The 25,519-nt window shown below is 46.1% G+C and overlaps 3 protein-coding genes across 5 annotated transcripts in view; 2 read left to right on the top strand and 1 right to left on the bottom strand.

Annotated features, from left to right (window-relative positions):
- The window catches only part of ECPAS (Ecm29 proteasome adaptor and scaffold), a 66,805-nt gene extending 60,139 nt beyond the window's left edge, over positions 1-6,666 (bottom strand). Inside the window, exon 1 of one of the 3 annotated variants that reach the window (XM_052775976.1) lies at positions 6,560-6,666. In XM_052775976.1, the coding sequence (XP_052631936.1) occupies positions 6,560-6,581 (22 nt within the window). In that variant the 5' untranslated portion in view covers positions 6,582-6,666. Of the gene's footprint in view, positions 1-4,677; positions 5,230-6,073; positions 6,207-6,559 lie in introns of those variants that run through there. The other 2 variants (XM_052775975.1, XM_052775977.1) reach the window with 2 other exon arrangements.
- Positions 6,667-8,444: 1,778 nt separating this feature from the next.
- On the top strand, positions 8,445-16,009 carry DNAJC25 (DnaJ heat shock protein family (Hsp40) member C25). Its single transcript, XM_052775980.1, has 4 exons — positions 8,445-8,756; positions 10,338-10,490; positions 11,811-12,281; positions 14,934-16,009. Exons 1-4 carry the CDS (start codon positions 8,445-8,447, stop codon positions 15,054-15,056), a joined length of 1,059 nt encoding a protein of 352 aa, XP_052631940.1. The 3' UTR covers positions 15,057-16,009.
- Positions 16,010-18,684: 2,675 nt separating this feature from the next.
- On the top strand, positions 18,685-25,075 carry GNG10 (G protein subunit gamma 10). Its single transcript, XM_052775983.1, has 3 exons — positions 18,685-18,803; positions 22,307-22,438; positions 24,189-25,075. Exons 1-2 carry the CDS (start codon positions 18,723-18,725, stop codon positions 22,430-22,432), a joined length of 207 nt encoding a protein of 68 aa, XP_052631943.1. The 5' UTR covers positions 18,685-18,722; the 3' UTR covers positions 22,433-22,438; positions 24,189-25,075.
- Positions 25,076-25,519: the final 444 nt, after the last annotated feature.

The following is a 25,519-nucleotide window of genomic DNA, read 5'->3' as shown; positions in this document are numbered from 1 at the left end:
AGAAACTGGCCAGGAGTTTGTCAGAGCACTCTCCTGTGCTGCTGATGCAGGCTGTATCCATAGCAGTGGGACAGGAAAACAAAGAGCTATAAACCCTCCCAACTATTTCACATCAACCATTTTCTCCACAGTTTTTATTCTACTAACAATTAAGACCATCTCTCAAGCTGACAGCATTCATTATGGGAAAGCATAAACCCTGGAGATTTAAAGCACCACACACAATGGTCCAGGAGAGGAGCGGGGGATGCAATATCTGGGAGTCAGATACTGTGTCCTACCTCCATGCGTGTTGCAGACCTGCTGGCTGGCATGGGGCAAGCTCCTTTCCCTCTCTGCCTTTTGTCTTCTCACAGCCTTCAGCTAGCCTCCCTGTCCAGCAGGCACTGGCGAGCAGACCACTACACATCAGGCATCAAACCAGACAAAAAGGGTTTGCTCCCAACCCGTCTCACATTCCCACATCGTGCACTTCACAAGTTCTTAAGAACGAAGCCAAAACCTTCTCCATCTAGTTTTACAGCTCCTACTGCTGACTGCAAAACTGAACAGTTGTAATTTCAGGTGGGGGGACCACTAGGTTATATGATAATAAAAATAAGTAAAGCAAGAGGTCTAACTTGCTTTGCTACATACCATAGGAAAAAGATAAAAGATACCACAAATCATTTTGAATAAGCCTTAGCAACTGAAATCAACTACTACAGCAATCTTACCACAACTTGAGAGCAAGAGCACTGAATTTTAATTAGAAAGCTTTACACATCTCAGTCTTTACCTTTGCTAGCCAACACTGAACTTAAAATGCAGTCCATGCAATGACACACTTCCTATAATTTTTCCTTCTAAAAGTTGGCTAATACAGTTAAGGATATTTTTTGAAGTTTTCTGGAAGCACTGGAAGAAAGAAGTAATGGAGGAATGACATTTAGACGTACAGCTTTACCCCCATCTAAAAAGCCAATACTTAAGAGAACTGAGATTTTACAAAGGCTTCTCCTTCCTCAGTCTCACATTAAACTCTCATCTCAAATTTAGACTCTAATATTTCCCTGGTATTAAGTCCCACCTATAGCACCCTCTGTATTAGCTAATTATGTATGTTTATAAAGTTACTTCCATAGTTAATCTACTGCAGTTCAACTCCGGTGAACATGGGGCTGGGGGAAGAACATGCTGTCAGAGGCAAAGGACCAACTTTTAATGCAGTCCAGAGAATTTACAAAAACAAAACAAAACAAAACAAAAGATTGCCATTGCCATTATTTTATTTACACAGGTGAGAAAGTCAAAGTGAAAGGGAGAAAGGAGGAAAGGAAGGAGACTTCACTGGAAAACCCTGTGCCCTATCCTTCAGGGCTCCTCAAAAACTGCTCCAAGAACAAACTTGCACGTCAGAAGCAACAGAAAAGTGTAGGGCACACCAACATCATGGTGAGCCTTCGCTCCACTGTGGAGAGCCCCTTGCTCTGCCAGGGACTGTTGGAAGGAATAACCCAAATAAGATTAAATCACTACTACCCTTCAGGGCATCACTGAATTCATTATTTTTCGGATACTCTTGCAAGTTTCCTTTTACAAACCGGAAAGCTGGAAGCAATTTCCTGAAAGAAGAATGATTGCTACGGCACCCAGGATCTGCTTATGAACTATGTGCTAACCATAGTCCCTGTCAGACTCGCCCAGTACATTAGAAAGCACCTGAGAAATCACGTCTGGTTTAAGATGTAGTCTTAGAAACATCATATATGTGCCACAGCTATGACAGTCAACATTTTCCTATGGATTAAAAATAAAAAAAAACCAACCAAAAAAACCCACAACCAAGAATGAACTGCAGGAGTAGAAAAATTAATACCAGATAGTTTTATTTTTAAAATACATATGATTAAGTCCACGCAAAAATTTGTAACAGATATTCATGTATTTTGGCACAATCATAACTTCTTTCCATACTGCTGTGTAGTATTTTCACAGAATATTTCATTTTTTGTGGTGTTTTCTTGAAAAAAAAAGAAAAAACTGTTTACAAGAGGATGAACATAAATATGGTGAATTTAACAATGGGCACTGCATATGAAGAGACTTTCCCTTTCACTGCATGTAAAAGAACCAAAGTGGCAGGAAAACAAGATACATCTTTGTATCCCTATTTCCAGCAGCAGTGTCCAATTTGTGTCAACAGACATGGTGTATTTGGAATTTGAAATCCCCAAGTTACCATGGCAATGTAGTTACCTATCTGTGAGAAAATGCATGTTTCACTTCTGGTTCTTTCCAGTCTCCATTTAAGGCTACAAGGAGGAATATAGGCTTCAGCACTTGTGACCATGCCTCATGCAAAAAAGGAAGGGAACAGATTTCAAAACACAGATAAAGTAATCAAATTTTACAAAAAAGTCACCTTAACAACAAGGCTTTAACTTGTGCTTCATAAACTCCCAAATCCTGCAACACTGGCCATAAGAAGGGTCTGTTACTATAGAATTGATCTTGCAGTCTCCCAAGCCAACAGCAAAACCCCAGCCTGCTCACTGAAACAACATGCCCCTTCTTCCCGTTCTGCCACAGGGTAGCTTGCCAAAGGGAAGAATTGAGAGAAAGACACAGAAAGGATAAAGTAAAGAAATAAACAGCTTAATGTTTTCCTTCCGATAACAGGGGCGTTTCCCTTTTTTTTTTTTTTAATTAAAATCACAGAAGTGAATTTTTTGAATGCTTGGCCTTACTGAGGTAGCTTGTTCACTGTTTACCCATCTTTTTATCAAAGAATCTCCTGTCAGTTCAGCTAAGTGCAGTTCCATTTCATGTGCCCAGGTTCTCCCCCTTGTCCTTACACAAGATAAAGAATCAGCTCCCTCTGGCATTCATAGATATTATGCACAGCACGTCAGCTATTCTGCACAGACCCCTCAGCAATGTATATTTGTGTAGTTGAGTATCAAGTGAAACACACCCTTCTTTTTATGAAAACTGACTCAAGAAACTACTGGGGCTAGGGTATGTCAAGCTAACTGTGCTTTGTAATTTAACTGATCACCGCAAAAGCATCCCAGGAACCAAAAAGAGAGTCCCGAGTCCTCTGCAAAACAGAGCAGAGAGCAGGACAGCAAAATTCTGTGCATAAAGCCAGGATTTATCTTCACTTCCCTGAAAAGCGTTCTTTTGACAGATTAGTGGGACTGCTACATTAAAGCATTTCTAGAACTGTTTCAGTAAATCAAACAAAAAAACCCCCCACCCTCCTCCAACACCTGAACTCTGTAAAACCATTACATCACACTAGCATCCCCCACATTTTCTCCAGAAGGCCCTATACCAAATAAAGAGTACTGGACACAGGAGCGTTTCAACTTCACTGCCTGGATGGCAAGGGTAGTTTTTAGGGGCAGGTCCCTGCTAAAGCAAAAGCTCAATCAAACACACGCTTCAGTCCCTCCAGAGCTAAGCGGTTGTTTCTGCACTATTCCGCATGCAGAAGAAAGAATAAAGTTCTCGTTTATTGTGCCACAATTAAAATAGGAGTAAAATTCTTGTTCAAATGGTGTTAGACTCTGGGAGAAAATATATCAGTGGCAAACAGTGAGTCAGGATTTGCTGGTGCTATTCCTGGCTCTACCAGTAACCCGTTGTGTGCCTACAGCCAAATCACTTCAGGGGGCATTTGTAAAAGTAGGTCAGTCACCAGGTTATTTTACAAGATCTGACTGGAAAAGGCTGGGAAGGCCTGGGGGAGGGGGTGCATATTGTCTTTTTTCATTCTATTCTTCCGTTTTATAGAAGAGCTTATATAAAAGCTTGAATAGCATACTGAAATCCAAATATTTGCAATATGCCAGGCTTAGGCTCTCCATTTGAGTGGCTGACTATTCTTACTCAAGATTAACTTTCCCTTCTCTTGCATCTGAACTCTTACGGCTTCAGGGCCAGTTTACTGATTTTGCATTAATTTTTAAACTGCCATGTCTCTATTCTTATGCTGCCTTCAAACAATTTGTCCTCTAAAATTGTCAGCACCCTTGTACAGAGTTTAAGCAAATAGTAAGAGTTTGACTGGAGCTATACATCAAAGCTTCCTATAGCCATGTGCATGTAAAGCAAGGAAAACTGGTTTTCCATCTAAAACTAACAGTAATTATTCCTGTTATTTTGGGACTACTCATCATCCTAAAAAGGAATGGATCTCTTTCCAAATATGCCAAAATTTAACTATTTAAATGTATCAAAAGACAGTAGGCCCACATGGAGGCTGTTTGTTTTCCCTCTCTTTCTCTACATGAAATTACTCTTTTTCCATTAGCTTTAATTTTTACTTAAGACTACAGTACCTTCTATTCGGTGACAGATGAGGTACTAGGGAAAAAACCAAAACGGAACAAAAAAAATCCACTCTCTTTCATCCCCCCCTCCAAAAAAAGATTTCTAACCAAAGCAATAAAAATCGCTCAATTCTGAAGGATGCCGTGGTCAAATAACCTGAATGACATCATGTAATTATTAACATGAATCTCAATCTAAGGACATTTGTCCTTTCAGGGCAGCTTAACACAAAGGGCTGCGTAGCAACCGGCACATGGCTGAGGACTAATTTTTTGCAGGATCAGATTTGGAGGCTGGGAAGCTAGATTACACACAGATAAAAGCCGAGGAGTTACAAGCAAGAGATCTCACACTGACCGGTTTCACCAAGGGGAATCATGTTAGCATTGTAAAACTGACAATAGAGTCTCTTGGATGACAGCAGCAGTGAGGTCTTTCACGGTCACGATCACAATTTATCCCAGTTGTCAATGGAATAAATAGCTTGGCATTTGTGTCCCCCGATTCAAGGATCAGTGTAACTGAAAGATCCTTCTTACTCTGCCATGAGATCCTGGCTCTTTGGGTACATAAGGGACATGCCCACCATTACCATATGCCTCATTCTGCTCAGCCTAGTTCCAGTAACATCTAACAAAGAGCAGAACAAGGATGTTATCTACACAGCAGCACACTGAGAACAACAGAAAAACCCAAGTGACAGATCACACAGAAATGCCTTAGAGCTGAAAGCCAGTAGCACAAATATGCTCAAAGTATTTCTTCTGCCCTTTCTCTCCGGGGGTTGCCAAGTGCTATTTCAGGGCAACCAAGGGCCCTCGCACTTGGCTGAGTCATACGTTATCTTGCCACGAACTCTTCACGGTTGTCCAAGAACCAGCTCTGTTCCCAGACAGGAAAAGCAGGGAAAGGAAAATCCTTCTTTAAAGTTGCACACGCTTCTCCAAAGAGAAGCTGATTGTTTACCGCACCAGGCTGAGTAAGGGATCTGGAGGTGACAAGAAGATCCAGCCGGATCGGCTTCCCCTGCCCCGCACGCTTGGAGGCAGCGGCTGGCACCTCCACTTCTGGCTGCTCTCATCATGTGCCGAGAGCCGCAGAGGCTGAGGATGTGCTCACACACCTACCGGGAGACACAGCACTGCGCTTGCAGCGCCTAAGAGGTCTGCGCGAACCCACGGGTGTTTCGGCATACGCTATTTTTACACTGCTTCCGCAGGGAAAGGACAGGGATCGAACAGAGCACAGCGAGTGCCGGCAGGCAAGAGCTGCCGCTCGCCCTTCCAGGGAGCGGAGCTACCGGACCAGCGGGCTGCCGGGGCCACCCCGGCACCGGGGGCAGGGGAGGGGGGGGGAGGGTGCTGCCGGCTCCGCGCCCCGCCGCCCCAGGCCCCGCCGGCGGCCGCCCCCGCGGGCTCCCTCCCTCCCGGCGAGGAGCCACCGCCTCCTCCCCACAAGGTCACGCCGCCGGCCAGCGGCAGGAGAGGGCGCAGGCCCGGCAGGCCGCAGCCACCGCTCCCTGCCGGCGGGGGGGGGCCGGGGCTGGGGGCGGCCGCCCCTGCCGCCGCAGCCTTCGGTTTCCGCTTCCCGACATGCCTGGCCGGGGCCGGGGCCGGGGCCGGGGCCGGGGCCGGGGCCGCCCCCCCCCCGCGCCGTTCCCGCCTCGCCGGGCCGGTAGCTGGGCCCCGCCGCCCCCCCTGCCCCGCGCGGGGACGGCGCCCGATTGGGAGCCCCCGGCGCCACGGCCACTTACTGAGCTCGTCCTGGGCAGCCGCGGCGGCCGCAGCCATGTTGCCAGCTAGGGAGGGATGGGAGGCGGTGAGAGAGGCGCCGCAGCCGCCCGGCCTCGGCCGCTCCCCGCCTCCCGCCCCTTGCCTCCGCCAGCGGCTCGGCACAGGCACAGGCACAGGGCCGGCTCCCCCCGCCTCCTCCGCCTCCCTCCTCCTCCTCCTCCTCCTCCGCCGCCGCCTCCTCCTCCTCCTCTCTGCGGCTCTACCCCGACGCCAACCCCCGCAAGGGACGGCGGAGCCCGGCGGCGCCCGCCCTCCCGTCACTGCCGTTTTATATTTAGAAAGAGCTGAGCCATCGTCCCCGCCGCCCGCCCCCGCCGCGCACACGCACCGGCCCGCCGGCGCCGCTCGGGCGCGCCGGGGGGGGGGTATACTGGCCCTCCCTCCCCACCCCGCCCGCGGCTCCCGGTGGGTCCCACGGAGAGGGGCAGCGGGGGCAGCAGACTGACCCGAGTCCGCGCTGACCTCCATGACGGCCGCGGCGCGGCCGCGCTCTCGAGCGGGGCGGAGGAGGCAAACGGCCCGGGGAGCCGCGGGCGGCGCAGCTGCGCCCCCTCTCGGCCGCCGCGGTCGCCAGCAGCCCGCGGGCAGCGAGCCCCGCCCACAGCCTGGCACGGCCCCGCCAAAGCCCTGGCACAGCCCCGCCCAGGCCCTGGCACGGCCCCGCCCACAGCCTGATACGGCCCCGCCCAGGCCCTGGCACGGCGCGGCCCGCAGGCCGGCGCAGCCCCGGGCCCTGCCGGCAGCGTGCGGCGCGGCAGCCCTCCTCACCCGCCCGCCGGGCTGCGGCTGCCTCGGCCTGAGGCCTTGGTGCCCGTGCTGGCAGCGGCAGGCACAGCCGCTGGACACCGCCTCCTCCGACCAGCTTCCCTGGCACCGCTGCCTCCCGTGCTGAGGTGACCGTGGGTCAGCATGCGTGACAAACGCATCCATAGGAATATCTCTGTTTTTTTTAAAGAAGGAGCAGTTCCGTACCGTTGCTGCTGAGCTATTGTGTTCCAAAGTCTAAAAAGCTAAAGGGAGAAAGCTGCACTGTGAAGTCCCTTACGTGCCGGTTTGGGGTTGCTGAGACTGCGGGAGAAACGTGTGACCACCCCGCAGCATCCTTCTCCCGAGCTGGTCCGTGCCGGCTGTAATGTCCGTGAGGTGCTTGCCTTACTGGCAAGAGGCTGCAAGAAGACACCCCTGGCGTGTACCTGACAGCAGGCAGCGTGGCGACCGTTTGCCAGCTGTTTTAATGCTGCCTGCAGGCGGCATGGGGTCAGCCAGTGGCCTCTCCCGACAGCTCCAGAGCCCGTTCTTCTTGGCAGAAGTGAGCCCCGGGTAACACCGTGTCAAAGAACTAGCTGCTTTCTCAATTCGGGGCAGGGGGCGGGAGGGGGACAAAACTGGCGGTGGACAGGTTTTGCTATATTTGTTAAGCTCTGGATCTGAGGAGTTGAATGTCAGCCTCCGGCGCTGAGGGGCTGGACTCTTAATGAGCTGCAAAGAGGTGGAATTTTTTTGCAGAGGCAGATTTGGGACTCATCCACCTCTCAAGGAAGGGATAAACATTTATTAACGCAAAAAGGAGACAGACAGAGGAGGCCAGAAGCGCATGCTCATTTCCAGCAGAAGAACAGCATGCGTCCTCTGACGAGCCGAGTATTTTTGTGGCGGGTATTGCCAGCATCAAGCATCGATCCGGTTTTCCCGGGAAAGGTCCAATATCGAGGCAACGTTCCTGCTAGTTCTACTGAAGCAGGGGCATAGTCCTCGTTTCCAAAACGAGCCTTTGGGTGAGAAAGGTCTAAGGCGGCAGACCTGCTGCAGCAGCTGTGAGGCCAGACGCCCGTTTTAAGGGAGGGACCCCTCAGACCCTCTCCTTTGCCGCTGCCATCAGGGGCAGCCGCCTGCACGTCAGGCAGCAGGAGCGCTCCCGAACACACCTTCCGCGGGGTACGCGCTGTGTGCGTGTGTGTGTGTGTGCGTACCGGGAGGCCCTGCGGGGGCCGACAGTTAAATCACACCGGTCCAACAACGCGAACCGGAGGGCGAAGCCCCAGCCCTGCAACGCTGAGCTTAAATTAAAGCCGGCTTCGGGGCGAGTTTCAAAAGATTCCTCCCAGAAGGAAAGAACGAGCGGGGACAGGCGGGGGGAGAGCAGCAGAAAGATCGCCACGGCCAGCCCGGGCTCCGTCACGACCGCTCCTCTGTCGCGACCCCCGCTGCTCGCGGCGGGGCGCCGGCCCCGGCGGGGGTCGCGAGGAGACCCCGCCTCCTCCCCGCCGGCCCCGCCTCCCGGGCCGTGCGCAAGCGCCTGCGCAGGGCGCGGGCGGCGGCGGCAGCAGTGAAATGGCGGCGGCGGCGGGTGGCCGCGGCGCGGGGCCGGCCCGGCTGCTCTGCCTGTGGCTGTGCGTGGCGCTCCTGCCGCAGGCGGCGCGGGGCCTGACGGAGGGGCTCTACTGCGGGCGGAGCGTGTGCTACGAGGTGCTGGGCGTCAGCCGGCAGGCCAGCAAGGCGGAGATCGCCCGCGCCTACCGGCAGCTGGCCCGCAAGTACCACCCCGACCGTTACCGTGGGGAGCCGGCCGCGCCGGGCGGCGGTGGCCCGCAAGCGGCGCACGAGAAGTTCCTCCTCATCGCCACCGCCTACGAGACCCTCAAGGTGAGAGAGCGGGACCGCCGCCGCGGCCGGAGCCGCTCCGGTAAGAGACAGCGCGGGTGGCCGGCGAAGGGGGCCGCCCCGGGGTGGGGGGGTGCCGTGTGGGGGGCGGCGGCGGCGGTGGTGGGCCGGGGAGCGGGGAGGGAGGGCAGGCAGGCAGGGCGCCGGGCCCCGCATCGCGTCTGTCCGCGCCGCCGCTGCTTCCCGCGGCGGTCTGGTGTGGGGAGCGGGGGCGGTGTCCGGGTGGGTAGGTGCGGGGCTGGGGCGAGCGCCGTCCGCCGCACGCTCCTCGCCTCCCTCCTTCAGCGGAGCTTCAGTTACCCGTCTGGGCAGCTCGCGCCCTAAGAGCAGGCAGTGAAGCGAAGCCGTCGCATGTTGGGAGAAGAAGAACCGTGGCTTTAAAAAAAAAAAACAAAAACGCTGGAAGGTGCATAATCCCCTCTAAATTTTGCTCGACGGCTGCGACTCGCTCACCTGCCGCATCTGTACCTGAAGCGTGTGTCGAAAGAGACGCGGCTTAAACGTCGGGATTCTGCCTGATTTCGGCCGTGCACATCCTGCAGGTGTCTCTTCCCTGGGTAGGGTCGGAGCCCCTCGGGTTTACACCTGGGTGCATCGCGGCAGGCTCTGCGGCTTCGGGTTTGCATTCCTTTATCTGGACTTAACCAGCTTGCTTCCTGCCAGCAGTCAGGGAAGGGGGGGAAAAAAACTGCAAAAACTTCTTCAATAACCAGTCCAAGAGTGCGGTGAGGGGCAGGATACAGTTCTCTTGGAAATCCCGTTGTATGTAGGATTTGTTCTCTTGGAAATCCCGTTGTATTTAAAATGAACCTGCTGGGCTTTATCTTAGAGGTATACCTTTAAACAAAAAAAGTAACAGCGACTCGAGTAGCATATGGGATTTGTAAGGGAGGCTTATCAGGGCAAAATATGTGTGGCTTGGCAAAGATGGAACTCAGGAATGGGAGAAAAACCTGTAAGTGTTTTAAGGCTGCAAGGGAGAAAAAAGGGAATTTTTTTGCGGGTAGGAAAGGAATGCAGCTGAGGCTGAAAAAATTAGATTTCTTACTTCTTAATTATGTGGGTGAAAATGAGAAAAACTCCTGAGAAAATGTGAACAATGAGGTTTTGAAATGGTTTTCCACTGGACAGATTCCACAGCCCTGTAAGCTAATTCTAAAAGATTTGTAAAACAAGCTCTTAACAGGCTCTTCATCTGAAAGTCTTTTCCTGAGTGATATTTACTAACTCTAGTCCATCTGGATTTCCCATTCAGAAGTTAAAAATCCATATTATCTGGATTTCAGTTGCCTGTCTTTATTTCAGTGCTAAATGTCTTCATGCGGTGCGTGCTTACGCATTTAAGACCACATATGTGACATGTGTGTGGGCAGATGAGTGTGAGAACAAATTAATAGAGAATATGAGAAAAGGACCAAAGAGTTTCCTCTGTGCTTCATAGTTGGTCGAGCTATTGTCAGTTTTACAGTTGCATGGTTATTAATGAGGTGTAAAACACAGCTATAACAGAGTAAGTGAAAACAGGAATCTGAACCTGTGCATGTTTTTCATCTCATCCTGCAGGATGAAGAGATGCGTAAAGATTATGACTACATGTTGGATCATCCTGAAGAGTATTACAGGCATTACTATCACTACTACAGCAGGAGATTGGCACCTAAAGTGGATGTCAGGATAGTGATTCTAGTTACGGTGTGCGCCATCTCCGTGTTCCAGGTAAAATTCCATGTTTATGTGACACTGCTCAGTGAGTTTCTGAGTGGGAAGAGAAGTATCTATAGCTTTCATAATGTGCCAGGTGTTAAACAGTGTCACTGAGGAGGCAGCTTATTCTGTGGTGCAGATAGCTCACTTTTTAGTGGGATATTGGAAGATAAAAATATGTTGATCAGAGTTTGAGAGCTTGTAATAATAAATTCCAATGGCATATTCAATCAAGTACCTTATTTCTCTTCAGACTTGCTTCCAATGGCAGAGTTTCATTTCACCTCTTATTTCTTATTTTGGCTGTAAGTGGAGTCACTTTCTTGCAGTCCAGCTGCCAGATGATTGCAAATTCAGTGTAAACATCTGTGTAAACTGATTTGCCTCTCTCTTGCTTTCTGTTGTTTCTGCTTCTTGGCCTTTGTTAAGGTTGTATAAAGTGTATATGTCTACCCTTTGTCTTGGTGAATGGTGTGAAATGCTGGTTTTTTTAAAAAAGTTGCCCCAGTACACATGTTCACCCCAGGCACTATATTTCAGATTTGTTGTTTGGGGGTTTTGGTCCTCATTGAAATTCAGCGGGTAACTGGAGATTAGAGAAGGTTGTTGAATCTTGTGAAGTGAATCCTGTCAGACTAATGAGATTGCCAGGTACTTAATCCATGTTTAATTAATTATTTTAAATGGATAACAATTTTATAATGAAATGTTCCTATACCAGCTACTTTATTTATAAATCCATAGTTGGGGTCAGCTGTCCCAGCTGCATCCCATCCCAACTTCTTGTGCACCCCGAGCCTACTCAGCTGGTGGGGTGAGAGGCAGAAAATGCCTTGACTCTTGTGTGAGTATGGCTCAGCAGTAAGGAAAACATCCCTGTGTTATCAACACGGTTTTCTGCACAAATCCAAAATGTAGCCCCTTACAAGCTGCTGTGGAGAAAATTAACTCTATCCCAGCCAAAACCAGCACAGGGAGCTTCTGAGAATGGCTGGCACAGCCTAGCATTAACTTTCAGGAGATTACTATTTTCTTGTGAACAAAACCAAACTGAACAGTGTCTGCTTGTCCTTCCTCATCACTGTATATTGCTGCAAGATACTCATCTATACATCTGTTTTCCAGATGCTTTACTAAGTTTGGAGGAATAATTATAGCTTCTGTAATACTGCAGAAGAAGTACTGTTACCTTCAGTTTTTACCCTTGCTGTAATGTAATTGTGATTAAAGGGGTATGACACCATTATTATTTTTTTTCCTGGCAAACCTCCAAATAGGAATGTGTCTGTATAAAACTATGGTTTTTTTACTTCTATTGTTCTTCAATTACAGTTCTTCAGCTGGTGGAGTAGTTACAATGAAGCTATCAATTACCTAGCAACAGTGCCAAAATACCGTATACAAGCTACTGAGATTGCCAGGCAGCAAGGTTTACTCAACAAGACTAAAGAAAAAGGCAAGAACAGGCGGTCTAAAGAAGAAATTCGTGAAGAAGAGGAAGAAATCATCAAAGACATCATTAAAAATAAAATAGATATAAAAGGCGGTTATCAGAAGCCCAAGATATATGATATCCTTCTATTTCAGATCATTCTTGCTCCTTTTTACTTGTGCAAATACATAGTTTGGTACTGTTGGTGGATTTATCGTTTCACTATTAAAGGGCAAGAGTACGGTGTGGAAGAGAAGCTGTATATCATACGAAGGTACATGAAAATGTCTCAGTCTCAGTTTGACAGCCTAGAAGATCATCAAAAAGAAACCTTTCTTGAACGGCAACTGTGGATACGAGAAAACTATGAGGTGAGTAGCTCTAGTGGAAAAGCTAATGTTAGTTACCTAGCACTCCCAGAGTACAAACAGCTGTTTTGTGAAGGTGCTTGGGACAGGGATGTGTGAAGCATTGCTTCAATTTTAGCTATTGCTTGCTAAATTGAAAACTGTTAGACAACCGCTCGGTTGTGTTTTCTTCCACTTCTTGTGCTCATGGACTGGTAGACAACAGCTTCTGACTATGCACATGGATATAGGAAGGGATTTGCTTGGTCTGGGGACATCCACCTGTGACTGTTAGGGTATCTATGCATACAACACTCAGTTGAATCTGACGAAAGGCTTTCTTATAACAATGTGGTATGACAAAGTTATTACAGTAGGTTGAAGACTGTTCTCCTAACAGTAGTAATTTATAATAAGAATTACCTGGATCATCTGAAACTCCTATTTCATCAGTCTTCGAAGCCATTAATTCCTAGCTTGTTTTTTTTAAGCTGTCCCTTGATAGTTCTTTCTCCTTCAGTGGGTCAGGGACTGTCATTGCTGTGCTGTATACCTATTCAAGTAAAGATGGCATATGAAATACCATTGGGCACAACTGTTACTCTAGCCATGGGTAGCCAGTTACTAAATAGTATGTTTTTTTTTTTTAAGCTTTCTGTGAAAGCAGTGAAAGAACATTAGCCACAGCATGGAATTTGCAGTCCAGAATGACTTTGGTACTGGGGAGTGGCAGATTGACAAAACACTTTTATTGTTCTGCAGAAGCTCATCTGTGGGCCATCTGGGTGGGAGGTTTTTAGAAGAGAAACTGAGAATCCAAACTCTGCCTGCTTAAGGGGAAGAAGAGATGCTGCTGCTGCTCTGCATATGCTGGGAAAAGAAATGCGATGGTGGCAGAACTGCCTCTGCTGCTGGCAGGGCACCAAAGATAAGAGAATGCATCTTTAAAAGTAGGCGGGGTAAATTAATCTAGAAACTTGAAGAGGAAAATAGTAAAATTGATGCTAATGTAAGGAAAGGGTTAGCTGACATGTACATACACATGTTGAATTATGATGGGTTTACTTGATGTTTGGACTTGCAGATTGTTTTCTAGCAATGTTACTAGTCAAAGGAGATGTTATATGGAAAAAGTAAGATAGGGTGAATATCCTGTTGTTGTAGAGGAAAAAATACATGGTTGGGATCCATGCTGTTTTTAACTAGTGATGTTTTGGTCACTGAATATAGAAGAGCTGTATTTGCTAGAAGTGAAGTCTGTTTAGCCCAAACTCTTCTCCTGTGGTGGCCAGCAGTTGATTTTTAGTGAAGAATACAGGAAAGTTGTACCTGTATAGCAATATTTATCCACTGTAATTTGCAGCTTTGGGACTTCCTGAAAAGGAAATGGTGTCTTTGTAGGTAATTGCTTTAATGAGTTTTTCTTTAATAAACTTACCTAGTCACTCCCTGAATGCATTAAAACTTCCAGTGTCTGCTGTGCCATCTGGTCATGAGTTCAGCAATACATGTAGAAGATGGGTTTTTTTTGAAGCCACACGGACACCTACTGATTTTTGTATTACTGGAAATGGAGAATAATCATGATTTATTCTCTTGTGCTACAAGTGCTCCTGTGTACCACTACCATATCCTTACTTGAAACTTAGTTGTGTCTTCTCTAGGCTGAAAAATATGCTTAGGTGTTTTTCCCCAAAAGCTTCTCTGTTCTTTGATCACTGGAGATGCCTATCTGCATATTGTTTAGTTTTCCAGTGTCCTTTTAGGGTGGGAAAGACTGAGAATTCAATACAGGTACATCGTGGAGGTCCACAATGTTTGGGTGGTGTGTCGCCCCCCCCCCATTAATTTCCTAGTAATTCTTAAAACCTGTATGATAACTGAACATTGAGCTGGTGTATTTATAAAGCCATCTCTAATGTTTTTAAAATCTTGTTCATGCATAGCAGAACCTTAAATTTAATTCCCTTCTGGAAAGAAGTCAGATGACACTGAGATGACATAAACCTGTATGGGGCTGAGATTTACACTGGCTGTATCTACATGAACTGCCTTCCAGAATAAAAATGCAGATACTGTTGCTCTTTTTTAGATACTTGACTCTTCTGATAATTGTGGATTTCATTACAATGGCACCATTTCTTGACAGAATGTAATTACTTATCATTTGGTACTGCCAATACTTAATGCAGAGATATTAATATACTTGAGAAACTTAATTAGGAATAAAAAGTTCCATAGCAGCATTCTATTTAGACAATGACTTTGAAATGGGAAAACAGCTAAAGTGAGGAGCTGAACTGTGTTGAACGGTATGTGTGCTGAGAAGGGACTCAAAATGTAGCTTTCTGAGCATTAGCAGTTCTTTACTGTAAATTTTGTGAAATGCATGAGCTTTTAGTTCTTTAGCAAAAAAAGTTTTGGAGCTTGCAGCATGGCCTTACAAGGAGGTAGTTCTACTCTCACCAAAAATGCAGAGCATCTCAATGACAGCCAGTAGGCTCCTCAGCTGAAGGTACTCCTATATTTTATGTTGGTAAAGGTCTACTGCTATGTTGCAATTCAGTCTTCCGTAAAAACAATAAGCCAGTTGAACTATGAATGCTTACACCCCCTCCTTGAGTTTCACTTAAGCTGTTTCTTCAGCCTTACTAAAAACTTTTGTCTGTCTGTCAGGTCTATAAACGACAACAAGAGGAGGAGTTAAAGAAGAAGATGGCCTTGGATCCTCGATGGAAGAGATATCGGCGGTGGATGAAAAATGAAGGACCTGGAAGACTGACTTTTATTGATGATTGAAAGTTGTTGAAAAAAGTCTGTGCTAATGTTGAAAATTATTTGTAAAACTTTTCACTACATCATTCAGAGTTTTGTCTGCTGTGACTCAGCAGTGATCTAAAACTCAGGAATTATTAAATCAGGCCGAAAAATAATACAGGTTTACCATTTTTATAGATCAGACCTATTAAACAGGCTCAGCTCAATGTATATATGCCATTTACTTGGGGATCTCAGTGTGGAATTCATTATTCCAAACAATGTATCTTCTCTACGTATTTCATATTCATGATCAATGGAACCATAACCTTAGTCTTTAGAATATGTTTCTAGATCAGTCCTTGAAAGTCCTTTTTTTCCTTTTTAAACTGAAGGGTTCCTGCAAAAGGACACTGGAAATGCTTATGAAGGGTTCTGAAGCAAGGCCCTTTTCTGTTTTTCTCTCTCTTTCCCCCTACTTTTCAATCTACTTTCTAAGATGCCAAATTGTTTTTTGATGTAGATAATATGGGGATTATACCGGACTACTTCTTTTGCTGTTCCTGCTCCAGTTGGAAATGAATTTTATTCTTTGTGGGAGTAAATGATGCATGATTGATCATTATTGTGATGCAAACAAGCCTTAATTCTTTTTTCTACAGAGTGATTATTTGTTTTACAGAGTGATTAATGAAATAGTATGCTTAGATCTTTTGTTTGGTTTTTCATCTTGTATGTTGGATTGTACCTGCTTGTTCAGTAGTAGTATACCAGTGAATACTAGTCTACTACATGTGACATTTCTTTCACCAAAGTATTGGTAAAAGGGAAAATGACCCTTTTGTTAAAAAGGGCAATTTTGATGCCTTATGTAAATAGAAGTTTATATAATATACATACTGAATTTGCTTTAAATTCTAAATCTAAAGTATTCTTTATGTTTATCTCTTCTGATCAGACCTCAGACTACTTAGAATAAATAATGCACAACAGCATGCTGTGGTTTCCTGTGTGATGTGTCTCAGGTCAGAGTTTCCATGATTTTGCTGGTAAGAGGGATTCTCTTACCATATTTCTATTCAGGAATTTTACTGGGGAATGGGCAGGTGGGGAGCATAGCCCAGTTGGGCTTTTCCTGTTGTTTATCACATCTGTAACAGCAAGTTCCTCAGAAGTGTTTCTGCTGAAAACAGTGCTAGGTTAGCTGGCTTCTGTGGAGATTGGTTCTGGGAGAGAAGCTCTTGAACTTGCTACTCCTGCCAAAGCCTATAATAGCTAAAAGTTTTTAAATGCTTATTGATTAATTTTTGAAGCAAGATGTTTCTGATTCTGCAAAGGTGACCTGTCTTCATTCTTTGAGGAAGAGTTTCTGTTCTCTATGCCTCTTTTGCTAGTTTAGCTTTCACTAGTTCTTGGAATGTCATCTGTTTTCTGTTTAAAATAATACATATTCAATGAGCATGGTAGAAGTACTATGCTAAATGGTTAACTTCTGTATGCATTAGTAAAATAGAAGAGGAACTGCTAGACTTGTCCTTTATCTCTGCTGCATGTAGTGTAGCTGTAAACTTAATTAACTTTGTATTTAATGGTCAATTCAACTCTAAAACTTGTTAGAGAAGGTATCTAGAATAAGCTATGCCTGCTTTCATGAAGTAATCTTAGGGACGCTGTAGTGGTGTGGCAGGGACACTGCAAAGATGTTCATCAAGTGAGAGACCTTCACAGCCTGGGCCTATTGCTGCTTCATCCCCCAAAACACAGTCTCCTGCAAGAGTGCAAGGGGGAAGATTAAGCTGCTGTGATAGAAACAAAGGGAGTAAAGGTAAGCACAAGCAAAATGGTGTTGATCATTAGGTAAGACAGTTATATCTGGAAAAGAACCAGGCAAGTGCAGGCAAGAGTATCTAAACCTGTGGCCGCAGTTTCACAGGCTAACAGCTCTGCTGCTCTTGCCCTGGTGCCTCACTTTGCTCCATCCTTTCACTCCCAAGCCAAGTATTTGGGTTATACAAATAGGCAGTCAAAACACAGCTGTTTTCTCTTTTTGCCTAGGTTAGTTCTAATCAAGATTAACTTCCTGACCTGACACTACAGCAGAAAATTGGTCCAATGGAGGGGCAGTCCCTGGGGAGGACAGAACTGTGTCTTTCAGTGGCAATAGTGTATTATCTCCAAAACTGTGGCCTGATACCGAGTGAGTGGAGAAGGGAAAGTTGGCAGCTATTGTATGACCTGCTGGAAGTGAGCTGTTCTGCAGGCTGGATTTGGAGTTCCCTCTTTTCTCAACATATGAGCCCTCTGAAAATAACCAGATGCAGGCATAAATTCATGGGCCGCAGCAAAAATTTGCTTGGCAGTGACACTGCAGTCACATCTCCATGATGGAGGATAGAAAAAAAACTCACGTGTCTTTACAAAGCTGTCAGCATTGCAGTGATAAGTCATTAGCTGAGGCTACTGAGCATTTCTAGCCTAACATCTCACTGTAGTTCTAAATGATGTCCATCTTCTGGGCATAAATATTCAGGCCCTACTTTATCTTGAAATAAAGTTGACAAAGCAATTATATACATAAGAGGAAAAAAAAAAAAAGAAAAGGAGTGAGACTGCTGGGAGTTACAACACTATACCTGGTAAAGCCAGTGTAAATCAAGATGACTTCAGAGAGAAGTGTTTGCTTGCACAAGTATTGCTGGTACTGGGTAGTGGTGAGATCTTCTGTGTGGAGAATTGTGGCAAGGTAAATAGGATCTTGAAGGAGAGCCACTTACCTCCTATCAACTTTTTTCAAAGAACTGTATCTGTTTTGTAGCATGTAGGTACTTTCAAATACATAGTGTATATAAGGTGAAACGTACATTTCACTCAATATGCAAATGGTATTCAGAGTCAGGGCCTTTTACATTGAGTGAGAGTCTTCTCCATGACCATGCTGAGGCTCAAGCATGTCCATGGCTGGTTGTCCCTATGTCGAGATCAATCACCCGATGCTATGAGCTTCACCCTGCCAACTTTTTAACAGGCCAGCAAACTCTGACGGCTGGCAAACCCCCACCAAAAAGTGAAGTGACTTATTTATGGTCACTAGTGAAATGGTGATGAACGGGGGGGGGGGGGGGGGGGAATGCAGCAATGCTGACAGCAGCTGCCTGTGGGCACAGCAGGCTTTTCGTTAAATCTTTGCAGGATGTTTAGAACTCCCTTTCTGCTCTTTCCTTTTTTTCCTTTGTTTTTTTTTTCTTTTCCTTTCTCCCCTTTCTTTTCCCTCCCCTTTTTTCCTTATTCTTTTTTTGCTCTTTTCTCCTTTTTCTCCCCTTTTTCTCCCTCCCGTTCTCCCCCACTTCTCTCCCTCTGCTTTTCTTTCTCCCCTTTTCTCCCCTTCTTTCTTTTTTCCTTTTTCTCGCTTTTTTCCCCTCCATTTTTTCCCCTTCTCCCCCCTTCCCCCCTTTTCTTCCTTTTTTTTGTTTGTTTTGTTTTTTGTTTTTCTCGCCCTCCCCGTCCTATTTTAACCAGCAAGGTTCTCTGCCCCCGAAGCAGCCTGAGCCCTCCCCCAGGGCCGCTGTAAGGGCGGTGGTGCCGCGGGGGCTGAGGGCGGAGCGGCCCCGGCCCCTCCCCGGGGCGGCTCCGCGGCGGCGTGGGGGAGCCGCGCCGCGCCAAGCCCAGCGGATCTGCCTGCCTGCCTGCCTGCCTCCCCGCGGCCCGGGCATGTCGTCGGGCGGCAGCCTGAGCACCATGCAGCGGCTGGTGGAGCAGCTGAAGCTGGAGGCGGCGGTGGAGAGGATCAAGGTGAGGCGGGGCGGGGGGCCAGCGCGGCGGGAGGCGGCGGCGAGGAGCCGCTCCGGCCGCTGCTGCCTGCGTCGTCCGCGTCGCCCGCCCTGGGAGCGGAGTCGGGGGGGAGAAGGGGGCGAGGGGTGCCTGTGGCCCCCCCCCCCCCCGCCCGGCGGACGACGACGACGACTGCGAGCCCCCGGGCTCCCGGCCCCGCCGGCGCGGTGGGTAAGTGCCGTTCCCTGGCAGAAGCAGCCGCGGTAAGTTCATACGGCAGCACCCCGTTAACTCTGCACAAGCGAGCGTGAGAATCGGGAGTCGTTCCTCACAGCTGAGCCAGCCGGGCCCCCCCGGCCCCGCTTCTGAGCTCCGGCAGGATTTGCAGGGAGAGGCGGTGTATTTTTGTACCCGCTGACACACTCGGGGAGAGCAGGCGATTTTCTACGCATGCATGAACCTCCTGCTGCCTGCGGATTTCCAGACAAAGACAAGCTCGTGAGGCGGCCCTGTCATCTGCCATCTCCTAAGGTTTGGGTCTGGTTGGGTTTTTTTGCTCTGGCAGCCCAAATTCACCCATACAGATGCGTCCAAGACTGCCCTTGGCTCCCAGCAGGTGTGTGTGTGTGGGGGGGTGTCCGCAACTGCTTTGCAAAAATGACTCTTTCCAGCCACGACACAGGCTGTGATGACGGTCAAATTAATTTGTATTCTGCACTTTCCTCTTCAGTTACCACCTCCATGCACTTGCCATTTTTCTCTGGCCAGTCACAAAACACCATCTTCCTCAGTCTGACAGAGTGCCAGCGTACTGAGCTGCAGGAACTTTGCTAATTGATTTAAAAATAATTTAGAATACCTTTTGCCACTATTCCTGTCCTGGGCTGCTGAAAATTTGAAGTACTCATTCCAAGGTGAAGCTGCTATGGCTTTTGGACATCATCCTGATCAATTCATTAATGTTACTAAGTTTATTAGTGAATACTGAATTGGAAGATGTTTGATTCACTAGAAGTGATTGTAAGCTTATCACTGCAATGATGTGTGGGAATCTGAGAAACAGCACGATGCAGAGTAGAAGTGTAGGCTCTTGTGGCAAGAGGGATATTGTCTAACGCAGAAATGATTGACCAAACACTTCTGTTGCTTTATACCACCAGCAATAGCCTGGATCTCTGTTCCTGCTCATTTTGAGGCATATACCACCTCCCTGCTTTTTTGGGGGAGCGTGTGGAGGTGGTATAAAAAATACAGTTTGTAGTTTATTGGGGGTTACTTTGTGGCGGTAACATATTCTGAAGCTCAAGGCTACATCTTTAATGTGGGTTTGCTTCATCTCCAGGAAGGTCTCCAGGTGAGACCTCAGTCTCACCTTTCTTGCAGCATTGTGCACAGCAGTCTTTTTCCAGGTCTGCTGTTCCAGGAACCTGTTCATGTCTTTTTCACAAGTGAAATGATGCATGATTAAAAATGTGTCTTATAAAAAGTTTCATCTGGATTTTTTGACATGTGGTGTAAAAACAGTGAGGAATATATTCACCTGGTGAAAAACCACCTGAATCAGTTTTAGCAGACACCGAGGAGAAAACATTGTTTTGGCTGCTTTGAATAGACAATGTGTTTTCAGATGGAAGCTGGATATGAAAGGATTTTTAAAAATACATCCCATACTACAAAGTTCCAATGGCGATTTTGTTTACCCTGCCAGCTAAAAAAGCAGACAGGAACAATATTTTCAGAAAGAGGAAACCAAGTAGGAAAGAAGTACTCACACACATCTTGCACGCAGGCAGCTGCTGCAGGGAATGTGTTTGTCCTGTGATGAAATAATGGCAGAAACCCTTGTATTTTCTGTCTGAACTTGAGAAGTGAAGTATGTTATAGGGGCACAGGTAGGGCTAAGAGTAGGCAGATCTGTCCTAGAACAACAGTCTGCTGCCGTACAGATAGTTCTCACACAGATACCAAAAATCAGGTTTTTATCTTTCCAGGAGCACCGGGATATACGTAGGTCAGTATGTTTTGCAGAGTTCGGCAGCAAAGAGCCAGGAGACACAGCGAGGAACTGCTAACTGTGCTATGCTCACAGGGCAAGCCGTGCCCTGAATGACTCTCTGCTCATTTTCCCAGGAAAAAACTCCATGCACCCTTGGCCTGATCAGTGTTGGCAAGTGGCACCTCTGCCTGATAGCCGTGTGGTGCATAGTTGGGTACCAGCAAGGGGTCGGGCACTGTGGTTAAGGCAAGGGTGCTAATGCTGCAGGGGGTCCAAGGAGTTGGGCAGGGTGGGAGACCTTTGCAGCCTCCAGAAAAAGGTTCTCCTCAAAGAAAGGAGGAGTGGCAAAGCCCACTGACTAGCAGGGATCCTTGCTGTGGATGCTTCTCCTGGAACTCCCCTCTAGAGAACCTGGGAGCCTGTGGGAAAATGCTTCTCTTAACAACTCCCTGAAATGCTGACAGCTGCCAGGTAAATTCGGGCAGTTACCGGGATGAGCATCCTGGAGGAGAGTTGGGAGGTGCTGAACAGGACAGCAGTGAAACAGCAAACAAAAGCATGCGCTAGGCCAGATTTCCCATGCACTTCCAGATGCTGTTAGATGGGATGGCCCAGAACCAATATCCCATCAGGGCTCCTGGGTGGCCCCTTCAATCAGGAGGCTGGGAAGCGTGAACGGTCCTTCTGGGTATTGTCTCGTCCCTCAGCTGGCAACACCGTGAAGTTGTGTAGGAAGAAAAATCACTATTTCAGGAGTCCTGTAATGAAGGCAGAAATGAGGTCAGAGGGGAACTTGTATTCCCACCAGTACATTCAGTATTTCCTTTTATAAAAAATGTAGCAGACAGCATGGATTTTGACAGTTCCCTGCAGCTGTTTCCAATGCATGTCTGAGAAATTGGGAATTCCCCTATGTTTTCCTGCAAAAATACAGGCACATGACTGATGTGCTGTCCACAGGGAGAGCAGGTGAGTTCAGTGCTGGAGGCACCTTGCCTTTGGGTTCCTGGGCTTGTTCTGCAGCTCTGGACTGCTCTCGCTGGGGGCCAGAGTGTGGATTTGAAGCTCTCACTTCACTGCCAGGGGAAGGTGGCAATTTGCACTTAAAAGCTTTTCATCCTCATCTTTTTGGTTTCATTCCTTGTCATGCTCTGTTTGGAAATGAAAATCCTCTTTATAAATTATCTGAGGATACAAGTTCAAATATAAACTGGAAAACAGTACAGTAGATTGGAAAATACTGTGGTCACGGCCCTGTGCAGTTTAATGAGGACAAATTCCATTGCACTTGCACCTCAGTCCTCTACACTCCTCTGGCTCATCACTGGCATAGTATTTCGTGCATGTTTCATTGGAGCTTTTTAAATGTGGGTCTGTGCTGATTTACTTGGTGTTTTAGAATCCAAGAGCTGACTTGGCTGCTCTCCAGCTCTGTTTGATAATGGTTCTTCAAGAGGAAATGCCTAATAGATGCTTGTGAATGAATTAGTTTCCTCTCTGGATTTGTTTTTCTTTTTCCTTTATACAGGTCTCTCAGGCAGCTGCAGAACTCCAGCAGTACTGTATGCAGAATGCCTGCAAAGATGCCTTGCTTGTTGGGGTTCCTGCGGGGAGCAATCCCTTTCGAGAACCCCGATCCTGTGCTCTGCTCTGAAATCAGGTAATAAAGTCACAGATACCATGACAACAACTCCGATTTGAAACTGAAGGGCAGATGGTGATAGTTGTTTGAATGTCAAGTTCTTGGTAGTTCACCACTTCCCCACTGGCTCTACAAATTGTTTTCTGTTTCTTTTAGGTGTGGCCATTGAAGCATGTCTCTTTCCTACAGCTCTTTCTACAGGTGTTTTGTTTATGAGGGTTTTTTTTGTTTGGGTTTTTTTGTGTTTGAGCAGCTCTAGGGTCATTAGCAGCATCCAAAATAATAAAAACTGTCGGTGACACACAGCTGTGTTTGACACAGCTGTGTTTGACACAGCCAGGCATAAAAACCAGTCATGTACCCAGCTTGAAGAAGTAAGACAAAGCTGAGGCAGCTGCATGTGCTCTGATGACTAGCTCACAGCTTAAGAAAAACCTTGTTAAAATACATTTTTTCTTAAATGTCATAGTGCAGTTCATTTGGCTGTGTCTGTCCTCAGGCTCCTTCTGGTGTTAATGTTGGTACAGCACCAAAAGTGGTGGAAGCAGAGAGGAACTGAGGCAACTTGTAATCACATCCTTTGTAATGTTTTTCAGCACAGGTCTACAGAATGAGATACTCCCTAAGTTCTGTCTGCCTTAGCGCACTGAGTTGCTTGTACCTGCGTTAACACCTGCAGGGTGAGTGGGTGACCCTCCAGCCTTTGCAAATCTTTGGGATCCAATTCCATGACGCCCACTCTTGTCTCTCCCATCTGTCACACAGATACCAGTGATTGCAGCAGGAGAAAGAAAGGCCATGTGTGCGTGCTAGCAGTCTTGGGCAGGAACACACCATAACTTTTGTTGGAAAATCTCATTTCTTCTGCATGACAAACATACATGGAAGTAGGATATTCAGAAGGGGTTACTCTTCTTTAAAAGAAAAAATAAAAATAGTTCTTGCTGAAGAGCTGAAAAAATTACAGAGAGTGGAACAACCACTGAATTCTGTTCTTTCTTTGCGAGTGCTATCAAAGTGAAAACGAATGTTTTCTTTAAGGGCAGAATTTAAACTAGAACATAAAGTCATTGTAAAATCTTGCCCTTTCTACTGCCAGGGTTCCCAAGCTTGCAGTTGTGCTTGTGCCTCATCAATAGCACAGGTTTGATCATTGCTGCATAGGTTTGACAAAACAGGATTGAACTTGAAGACAGAGAACAACTGAGCATGAGATGCTCTTCTCAAAAAACTTGGGGGGCGGGAAGCACAAGCAGAAGATTTTTCTCAGTTTAGGTGCTAACCTTAATTCTTCCTGCAAATAAGACAAAATTGATAGTGACTGTTGAATATGTTGTTTTGTTATTGAAGCAGTCTTTCTACTTTTCTTTCTTGTGTCTCTCTGTGTGTATGTATGTATTTCTAGGATTCAAGTCTAACTACATCATCCAGACAGGATATAAAATACTTTCTCAGACAAGTTTGATGGTTAATTTATGATACTTTTAGAAATGTATAGCTCAGCCCAAGATATCCTTTAGTCATCTTTTGCTGATAGATCAGTTATCTAGTTTATTATTATTTAGTTATCTTAGGATCATAGAAAATGACAGCAAAGTCAAAAAGCCAATTAAAAATTCTTATAATATTGAAGGATGCCAACATCCAACAAAGGAAAGTAGTTATTCAGTTTTTCTGGGTGCAAAGGAGCTTTTGTGTTACAATTTGTAAGAGAAATGTATCAGGTTAGGAAGACAGCATTTAATAAACCTTTTTTTTCCTCTTACAGGGAAGGTCACTGGAGAGTTGCCTTCAAGCATGACATGAATAACAACTGCCTTTCCTTCACAAGAGAAGTCCCTCTCTGTGTCCTAACTTCTGTGTGGCTAAAACAGTGTCCTAAATATTTATCTGTTTGTTCTTGTGTATCCGTATTTCACTCTGTTTTGCTAATGTTCTTAAAGTTTTTTAATGTAACCCTTATTCTTTTCATAATAGTTACCATTGTTACTACACTATGCTAACTATACATGTATCACTTGAGAAGTTTACATTTTAGAAAAGAAAACCATGAATTTTTACCAAGTCATATACGCCTATCTTGGTAAACTGTTACACCAGAATGATAGCAAAACCTATTTGTATTTTTCCAAAATAAAACATCCACAGAGTGAACCGTTAAAGTATAAAACTAAATACAGTTATACTGAAGTAATATTCTCGGGGGGAATTTTGCTTCCATTAGCAAGACCAGGAACCAAGTATGGTATTTTTCAAGTGTATCTAACTCCATAAATGACACATATTAGAAACTGCTGGACACAATGTGTAGCACAGGCTTGATTCCTAAGGCATGTTTCTTGCAAAACTTCTCATCTGTAATACTTCCCCTAATTTGTATTTGCAAAGGTACTGCCATGGTGGAATTTCCTTGATGTGTTTAAAATGTGACCAAACAGACACTAAAAATCCATGAACACCAAAAGATAGTTGCATGCATAATTGTCAAGGTTTGTAATACACAAAACTTAATAAAATGTGCTTGGTCATTTGCCTTCAGTTTTTTATAGCACTTGTACAAGGACAACTAACTTTTTAAATAGTTTTTTAATTTTGTCTACTTTCTATTATTTGTATTCATCTTTTAGAAGTTTTGAAATAAAATTCCTTTCCCTACTGGCTTTGAACTCATTGTTTGATTGTAATGAAGAGCAGATATCGTAATGAAGAAGACACTTTGATTTTGCAGTGGGAGGGGAGGCCTCAAGCTATTTGTCTTTTTGGGAAGAGAAGGTTGCTGTTTATCAGGCTCACATATAGATTTTGAAACTGTAAGGAAGAAGTTTGCAATCTGACTATTTAATTTTCATTAATGTTAACTGAAATGGTGCAATGAGTGTCCTCCGGGCAGTTCAGTCTTTGTCAAAAGATTTTCAGGCTTGCTGTCCTGCAGGAAGACACTGAAATGAGAGTCGTAATACTGCCAGTATGTATTGTGCCTCTAAATACAGAAAAGAACGTCCTTCCTTACGCTCTGGCTTCCTTTCATTGTAGGCTATTTGAATATGGCAGTTTTTCTTTTAGTACTTGACACATGCACACACTGCGGAAGTCTAGAGG

Source organism: Harpia harpyja, chromosome Z (assembly GCF_026419915.1).
Source record: "Harpia harpyja isolate bHarHar1 chromosome Z, bHarHar1 primary haplotype, whole genome shotgun sequence".
Taxonomy (NCBI): Eukaryota; Metazoa; Chordata; class Aves; order Accipitriformes; family Accipitridae; genus Harpia; species Harpia harpyja.
Note: the sequence above shows the minus strand (reverse complement) of the source record. Positions and strands in the feature narration are given on the sequence as shown.